Source organism: Sorex araneus, chromosome 2 (genome assembly GCF_027595985.1).
Source record: "Sorex araneus isolate mSorAra2 chromosome 2, mSorAra2.pri, whole genome shotgun sequence".
In the NCBI taxonomy this organism is placed as follows: domain Eukaryota; kingdom Metazoa; phylum Chordata; class Mammalia; order Eulipotyphla; family Soricidae; genus Sorex; species Sorex araneus.
This window is the reverse complement of record NC_073303.1, coordinates 162,549,335-162,558,612: the sequence shown is the minus strand read 5'-3', so window position 1 is coordinate 162,558,612 and position 9,278 is coordinate 162,549,335. Positions and strand designations below refer to the sequence as shown.

Here is a 9,278-nt window from a genome sequence, read left to right as displayed (position 1 = left end):
GTTGCCCACTCGAACATATTGATGAGCAATGGGATGACAGTGGTACAGTGATACAATGATTATCTTCAAAACTGGCATTTCTAGATGATTGAACAGGTTGTAGGTTTCATTTCTACTATTTCTTCTCTATAAATAACCCATCATATCAATGACATTAAAATAATTAGCAATCGTTTTGTATAATAAGTATACATGGAGGGGGGAGGAGGAACAGAGATAATATAGGAGGCAAGACTTGCCTTGCATGCAGCCACTATGACCTGGGCCCTGTTTACAGCCCCAGCACTGCAGAGTTCCCTGAGCATCACCAGGAGGGACCTGTGAGCATGGAGCCAGAAATAGCCCCTGAACACTGCTGGGTGTGTGCCCCACCAACAAAAAAATACCCGCCCCCCCCAAATTATGTATTTGTCTAACTTAACTGAAAAGTTAAATATCCAACCTGTCCATTATGTTTCCAGTTTTCACCAAATATGTGCTAAGCACAAATTAAAAACCAGGGGCTGGAACAATAGCACAGCGGGTAGGGCATTTGCCTTGAAGGAAGCCAACCCGGGTTCAATTCCCAGCATCCCATTTGGTCTCGAGTATCGCCTGGGGTGATTCCTGAGTGCAGAGCCAGGAGTAACCCCTGTGCATGGCCAGGTGTGACCCAAAAAGAAAAAAAAAAACAATGAGGCAGAAGAACACATATTCATTAAAAGGTTCTGAAAAGCAGTATTTCTGATCACTTTCACTCCCCACCCAAAAAAAAGTCAAATTCTGCCAGAGAGATAATACAATAAGTAAGGGCCCTTGCCTTGCCTGGGGCTGTGGTGACGGTAAGCCCAGTTCAAATCACAACTCCACATATGATCCCCTGAGCTGCTAGGGCTCACTTCTGACTACTGCTGGGTATAATCCCCAAACCAAAAAAGAAGTCAAATCTGTCAATGAGCAAATCAAGTTCTATTGTCCTAGAAAAAGCACAACAACTGAATAAAAAAGAAGGGTTTTATTGATGATTAAATAATTTAATGTTATATTCACCAGCACAGACTGATCAACAGTTTCCAAGAAAAGGAGCAGAGTTGTTGTTGTTGTTTTTTCCTCCAGCTGAGGACAAGTGTGAAGTGTTTACAGCTTCAAAGTAGGTTTCTCAAGGATCTTGTGTGTAGTTGAGGAACATATAAAGATATGTTGCAGATAGAGAAAAAGGGCAGGGAAACATCATTACTATGGTAATGAAGGTAAAGGATGCTAGAGGTGTTCTGCTGCCCAGTGTTTACTAGCCCATAGTGTTCAGCAGGGACCAGGGGTCCTTATCGGTATAATGCTGTTCTTGAGGGTCTGCTTTAGCCCCAGCAGAGCCAACATAATGCTTCTAGGGAGCTTCTCTCAAGGAGAGGTGGACACATCTCCAAACTACAAACCTCAGGCCAGTCTTCTTTTTAGCTTTCTTTAACACTCCCATCCTTATCGAAATGAGTCACAGTGCAGACATAGAGAAAAATAATCCCACTCTGTAAATGCATTGAGTCACAAATTAAAGAGCCACCATATTTAGGGACTGGATTTATTTCATTAATATAAACATTTTATGAATAAATGAAGACAAAGGATTATTTACAAACACCAACTGTGTGGCAAACATATTTACTTGTACACCACAAATCCCCCTCTCCCCCCTACTCCTTCTTTGCACAGCCCCAACCACTTGAAAAGAGCATTTTGGAAGGTGAGAAGCAGAAGCACTGAGAAAGGTGCAATGACTTCTGGTCAAATAAAGAAAAGTTTTTTTGTTGTTTTTTTTTGCTTTTTGGGTCACACCCAGCGATGCACAGGGTTTACTCCTGGCTCTGCACTCAGGAATTACCCCTGGCAGTGCTCAGGGGACCATATGGCATGCTGGGAATCGAACCCAGTTCGGCTGCGTGCAAGGCAAACGCCCTACCTGCTGTGCTATTGGTCCAGCCCCAAGAAAAGTATTTTTTCACACTCCGTTTTGACAAGGACATTTATTATCTTCTTTTGGCTATGCAACAATGGAGGTTTGGCTTGGGTTTTGTTGCCTTTTTGCCTTCAAGCAAGAGCCTATACCCACATTTTTTTCCCCTTGAAAACCCCCACAGTAATTCAACATAGAAAGTATCTTGCAATTATATACATGCAATCCTTCCAGCCATCATATATATGTATATATATATATATCCTTCTCGTCTCTTTTTCTTCAATTTTCCTAATCCATTTAATATTCAAGTAGTAAGATGGTAAAAATAGGTAGTTGGGGAGTGTAAAAAAAATCATACACGTGGGTAAGAAGCAAAGAAGCAAATTCTCTTTAAGGAAAGCTCAAGTCCCGATAGTCACTCAGGGGGCATTTTACAAGGTATTGTGCGGTTTGGCGGACTCAAAGGTTGACCCAAGCTAAATGGTTTTAAGTCCTAGATCCTTAAAACTTTTGCATCCTAGTCTAGTCGTTGGAATCACGGTAATATACAGAGGCTCACATGTCTAAATATTTTCAGTCCATGGATCAAGTAGTAACTGTCACTATTGTAAACCTGTGTAACTGTCACTATTTTAAGCCAGTGAGTCCATGGGGTTTGGAAAGATAGTTCAGCGGATAAGATGCTCGCCTTAGTGCTTCGGATTCCCAATGTCACATATGATCCGCTGAAATCCACTAGGAAAGCTGAGGAAGCGAAGGGAGGGAAGGGAGGGAGGGAGGGAGGGAGGAAGGAAGGAAGGAAGGAAGGAAGGAAGGAAGGAAGGAAGGAAGGAAGGAAGGAAGGGAGGAAGGGAGGGAGGGAGGGAGGGAGGGAGGGGAGGGGGGAAGGGAGAGAGGAAGGGTTAATATCAGAAGGTGGCATATTTGAAGTACCCGGCCTTTTCTGACCTCCTGCCGACTTAATCTGGGAACTCCAATCACAGATCATTTCTACGGGGAAAAAACCCTCCCGATCAGAAGGCTGAGAAGTGAAGGGCTGGCACATTTCCTTTACATTAAAAAACAAAACAAAAAAAAGACGTTCGACTTTTCACAACCGCCGGTCTCCCCGCCCCGCCTGGGCGCACAGTTCCCACGGGCGGAGCCCAGCGGAGGGCCGGGGAGTCCAGCGCACTTCCCGCGCCGCACTGAGCGCGCCGGGCAGGCGGCAGTGACGGGGGCGGAAGCGCCTCCCGGGAGGCTGTGCGCGCCGGCCTGCGCGGGGAGGGCGCCGCCGGGCCGGCCCCCAGTCAGCAGTCACACACACACACGCACGCACGCACACACACGCACGGCCCCGAGTCAGCACTCACACACACACACACACACACACATACCGCCCCGAGTCAGCGCACGCACACACACACGCACACACACACCGCCCCGAGTCAGCTCACGCACACACACACACACACACACACACACACACACACACACTCACTCACACGCCCTCGGGGGCGTGGCTCCCGCCCCGGAAGCGCCCGCCGTTGCCTAGGGGACGCCACCGCGCCCGCCGCCTGCCCAACCCCCACCGCGCCCCCAGCCGCCCGCCGGTCCCCGCGGCTTCGCTCCTCCGGGTCTGGCATCGCTCTCGGCGCGGGCAGTCAGGCCGCGGCTTCCCCGCGTCTCCAGCTCGGGCGAGTCCGTCCACTCCTGCCCCGCAGCCGCTCCTGGGCCGCCAGATTGACCACAAAGACCAGGTATCCGACCCCGCATCCCCGACTTGGGTTGTCTTGCAGCCCTCTGTCCTGTTGTGTAGAATCGCTCTTTGCACTTTTTATTTTTCTGTATTTGTCAGGACGCGCTCTTGGTTGTTTCTGTGAGGGGAGGGTCGGATAAGTGGAGCTTATATGGTGCAAGGTACCCGAGAAAACGCATCCAGCTGTTTTAGACAAACCGTTTGTGGCCTTTGTCCGGAGTCTGCTGCAGTTTGGGGCTTTATTTTTAATCGGTGTGTGGGACTAAGTCAGTGATGGTTGGAGGGATCGCTCAGGATGGGAGATGTGTGCTAAAAGTAGACTGAGGACCAAACATGATGGCATCTCAGTATCTGTATTGCAAATCATGATGCCCCAAAGTAGGGAGAGAGTAAGAAGGAAAGTGCCTGCCACAGAGGCAGGGAGTGGCATGAGGTAGGGGTGGTGGGGGGGGATACTGGGGACATTGGTGGTGGAAAATGCGCACGAGTGGAGGGATTGGTGTTGGATCATTGTGTAACTGAAACTCAACCATGAAAGCTTTGTAACTATCTCACGGTGACTCAATAAAAATTAAAAATTAAAAAAAAACTGTGTTGGGAAATAAAATTGTAAGCACATAATCAAAAATTGAAAATGGAATGAAAGTGTTAATTTACCCCAGTAAAGATGTGCCACAATTAACACTGCAATCACTTTTGAAGTCGACAAAATATTATTCATGGTGTTTTCTTCCTCCAGGTTGCTCTCAAAGCAGCTAAGAGTTGCATCCTGATTTTTCTGGACTTCTCTGGCAGCATGTTGACCCTTTGGATGTATTTTCTGAGATAATAGCCCAAGAGAATTTGATTGGCTGGTGTCCACAGAGAGGAGGACAGTAAGAAGAGAACCTCCAAAGGTAGATTGAAACCAGATTATGAAAAACTTTTAAAAGCTATTCGTGCAAGTTTGGGCTTTATCCTGAAAACCAGTAGTTTTCTACAGCAAATGTATGTCAAAAACACTTTAGCTTTTTTAAATAGAGGAGTCTTCTGCTCATCTTCGGAAATATTAACGCAACAGCTGATCTAATGTGCTGACTGGATTAAGAATCATCATTGCAGGCGCAGGAAGTTACAGAAAAACTCACTTGTATCTGCCACCAGGCACATGAGTATAAACAGATAGTGTCCTAAAGTGTTACTTTTTACTTTATTCTTGTTAGTGAAAAGCAAATTTATAGAAACATCATTGCTAAGAAAGGAAAGCTGTGTAGGCAATTTGATAGCTGTTTACAAAGCAATTGAAATAAATACAAGTTCAACATTTAGAACTGATTTCTCTTATAAATTGCTTGTCCCAGATATTTCATTAATGATCATTAACTGATAATCCATGTAATAAAAGAATCACACAAGACAAATATTTAAATATCAGATGCTTTTAACCGCTCATGCTTTGTAGTTGATGTCCAGAGTGAGATGTGAGTAGTTATTATAATTTTTTAATCAGTTCAAAATAGCATGGAAAATGCAAAAAAACAAGACATAAGTTTTTCGTTCAGTATATATAGTAAAAAAAAACAGTAGCACAGTGAACAGTAGTAAGTTTGCTTTGAATTAAAATGCCGATGTCATTTGGCTAAATTATAAAAGATTCTACAGATACCAAGCCTTAAGCTTCAGAAATCTTAGATGGAGATGAGGAAAAATCAATTAAATGAGATTCATATTTAGAGAACTCTGAATATGTTGCTTTGAAGGGGAATGGAAAATGAGTGGAACTAGGGTAGGTTGTGGTTCCTGCTGATGGGTCTCTTTGGCAATCAGAGTCTGTGAGAGGTGATTTCTCTTCTCCCGCCACCAAGGAATATTGTTGGGATTGATCTACATAGAAGTTGCTTTGGAAAATGACGTGGAGATTTGAATTCCAGATTTCTTAGTATCTTAGAAGAATATGATTAGCCATAAAGTTACATTATAGTCGGTGTATGTTAGCAGCAGTTTTAGTTGACTCGAAATTCTTGTGTGTTTGGATTGTCAATAATACTTTCCTAAGTTTTTATTGGATTTTTTTTTTTCAAGAAAGAAAGAGAGAGAGGGGCTGGATCGATAGCGCAGCAAGTAGGGCGTTTGCCTTGCATGCAGCCTACCCGAGTTTGATTCCTAGCATCTCATATGGTCCCCCAAGCACCGTCAAGGAGTAATTCCTGAGTGCATGAGCCAGGAGTAACCCCTGTGCATCATTGGGTGTGAACCAAAAAGTAAAAAAAAAAAAAATAAGAGAAGAGAGAGAGAGAAAGAAAGAAAGAAAGAAAGAAAGAAAGAAAGAAAGAAAGAAAGAAAGAAAGAAAGAAAGGAAGAAAGGAAGAAAGGAAGAAAGGAAGGAAGAGAAAGAATTATTAGATAAATAAACACCCCAAGGACAAGTTAGTAAAGTTGTACAGTACTCAAGAAAATAAAATTAAAATCTGAGATTTTAGTTTACCAAAGTTATTTTAAAGTAATACAAAACAGGATACTTCAGGAAAATTATGTTTCAAGGAAACATTTAGTTCTATATATATGCATCTTCTGTATAATCTTCATCCAAATGAATTTGTGGTGATTTAAAAATATATATGTAAGAACAAAGGAAAATAAGGGCAAATATACCAAGATTCTTTGTTTCTTCTGACAGAAATCTCAAACTTAACTGGATATGATCAAGCGAACAAAGATAATGAATTTATGCTTCATATTAATGCAGAATGTAGCAGTTGAATTCAGCAAAATGTTTAATCAATGACTCAAATGATATAGCCACAATCTCATTTTTTTTTTCTGTTTTCCCTTCTAAACTTTATAAATTTCAGCATCATTCCCTACCTGAACTGCACTGCCTGTATAATGTATCAGATTTTCCAGGGGAGAAAAATGCAGTCTAACTCAGGTATTTTCAAATATTGCAAAGGGAGGAAAGACTTAATATTATACTGAGTTTTACCATATATTCTCCTTAAATATTTTAAACTATAAGAAAAAATTGTGTTTATGTCGAGGGCATTATTTTCACATTGCCAGGGATTACTAGCTGTCAATCTGCATTTCAGTTAAGACTCCTTTCTGGTAAATCAGCTTATGCGGTGTTTACTAAGAGCAAAGTTATATTGACATGATTTCATAATACTGTGTGTCTATTTTCGAAATACATATGCTCATATTTTCAAACTTTGAGATTCCTGTAATATATCTTTTTATCTAACTTTCAGCTCATTTGTAAATATTTGAATCGCATTATGGGATTGCTAGACAGACTTTCAGGCTTGCTTGGCCTGAAGAAGAAGGAAGTTCATGTTTTGTGCCTTGGACTGGACAATAGTGGCAAAACAACAATCATTAACAAACTTAAACCTTCAAATGTGAGTATCTTTGTTAGATGTTTCATGTATTTTCTGCTAAAGAAAATATGTAGACTTATCTTGCCATTTAAATGCTATACGATCATGTCTGAAAGCTTATAATTCTTTAGAATGAGTATCAGCAAGCTATAATTTTCAGTGTCTTTTATGCATATAGATAGATAAATATTTATTTTCTAAGTTGAAATACTGTTCTCAGATGTCTTTTTTTTCTGAGAGATCCTTCATATATTTCTAATGATCTTCATAAATATACTAGGGTTTGTGTTAGGGTTTTTTGGGGGGTGGGAGCTTTTGTTATTGGTGGTTTTTGTTGTTGTTTGTTTGTTTTGCTTTTTGAGTCACACCTGGTGATGCACAGGGGTTACTCCTGGCTCTGCACTCAGTAATCACCCCTGGTGATGCTCAGGGGACCATATGGGATGCTGGGAATTGAACCCGGGTCGGCCACGTGCAAGGCAAACGCCCTACCCGCTGTGCTATTGCTCCAGCCCCTATTTTTTTTTTTTGGACATAGTGTTGCCTTCTTTTTGTTTCCTCCTTTACAGGAGTGAAAGGTGAATCCTGAAAGGTGAGTCATTGTAGCATAATTAGTTAAAATTATTGTAATTAGTTTTCTCAAGGAGTGTCATGTGCATCTCAGTAAGTAATGTAAGTGGTAAATATATGAACAATTAAAAAAACTGAAAAACAGGGACCAGAGAGATAGCACAGTGGGTAGAGCCTTTGTCTTGAAGGCAGCCAACCCAGGTTCTATCCCTGGCACCCCATATGGTCCCTTGAGCCTGCCAAAAGTAACCCTTATTTCAGAGCTAAGAGTAACACCTGAGCATCATCGCATGTGTTCCAAAAACCAAAAACAAAACAATAACAACAATAATAACCAAAAATTTCCTAAACTCTGTATCAAACTAGCACATTCAAAACATGAAACAAATATAGATTGTACATCTAAAAAAATGTACATAATGACGGACAGAATAATCTAGATATGTCTTTTCCTGTCATGTAAATAAGTCCAGAGGAGGTATCCCAAGGCTGCACGGTCATGAGAGACACATTCTGTCTTCCTGCTCTGCCATCATTAGTGCCTGGGTTTTGTCCTCAAGATCTTCACACAGCGAGGCTGGTTAACTATCACACCTATGTTTTGTTTCACAGGAGGAAAAAGATCAGGCCTTCCTGCTGATAAATTCTCTATAAAGAACTTAGCCACCAACCTCATTTAATGACACTTAGACCTCACTGGCTATCCCTACCAATAAATAATATGACTGACTTTTTCTTTCAAGGAAGGGCATAAGATAATTTGCTGCTTACAAATATAAGAGGAAATCCTAAAGAGCTGGAACGATAGTACAGCGGGTAGGGCGTTTGCCTTGCACGTGGCCGGTCCGGGTTCAATTCCCAGCATCCCATATGGTCCCCCGAGCACCGCCAGGAGTAATTCCTGAGTGCATGAGCCAGGAGTAACCCCTGAGTATCTCCGGGTGTGACCCCCCAAAAAAAGAAGAACAAAAAACAAAAAAAAGAGGAAATCCTATATGTATAGAGGAAAATAAAGGAAAGGGAGAATAGACACTGACTTAGATGAATTTTAGAATTATGATGTGAGTATATTTTATTTATTTAAGTATCACTGTATCACTGTCATCCTGTAGTTCATTGATTTATTCGAGCGGGCGCAGTACTGTCTCCATTCATCCCAGCCCTGAGTTTTTAGCAGCCTCTCCTTACTCATTTTTCCCAATGACTGGAGGCTCTTTTTCAGGGTCAGGGGATGAGATCTGTTATTGTTACTGTATTTGGCATATCGAATACGCAACAGCGAGCTTGCCAGTCTGTTCCTTGCAGGCAGGATACTCTCGGTAGCTTGCCCGAGTGTGTAAGCAAAAATTAAGTTCTTCAAAATTTGAACCAGTGGTCAAGAAAAATTGTATAGTGGGTGCAGGAGAAAGTCTCTTTTTCAGACATGTTGAGCTATTGTTCAGCTATGATTTTTTGTTTGTTATAGTAAAATATGACATTTAGTTTAGAAGTTCACTATTTACTTAATAGAAAATTTTTACTTAAATAAAATTTACTACTTATTTAAGTTAAAAAATAAAATAAAGTAGGGCAATAGCAGTAGTACAGCAGGTAGACACTTGGCTTGCACACAGATGAGCCAAGTTCAATACCCAGAATCCCATATGGTTGCGGGCCAGCTCCATAACTCCCATCAAGCATCTCC

At 41.7% G+C, this 9,278-nt stretch overlaps 1 protein-coding gene across 1 annotated transcript in view; it reads left to right on the top strand.

The window, feature by feature from the left end:
- The first annotated feature begins 3,198 nt into the window (after positions 1-3,198).
- ARL6 (ADP ribosylation factor like GTPase 6) overlaps positions 3,199-9,278 on the top strand; it is a 38,317-nt gene continuing 32,237 nt past the window's right edge. The window contains exons 1-3 of the mRNA XM_055128946.1: positions 3,199-3,669; positions 4,408-4,564; positions 6,896-7,045. Of these exons, the coding sequence (XP_054984921.1) occupies positions 6,923-7,045 (123 nt within the window). The 5' untranslated portion in view covers positions 3,199-3,669; positions 4,408-4,564; positions 6,896-6,922. The remainder of the gene's footprint in view (positions 3,670-4,407; positions 4,565-6,895; positions 7,046-9,278) is intronic.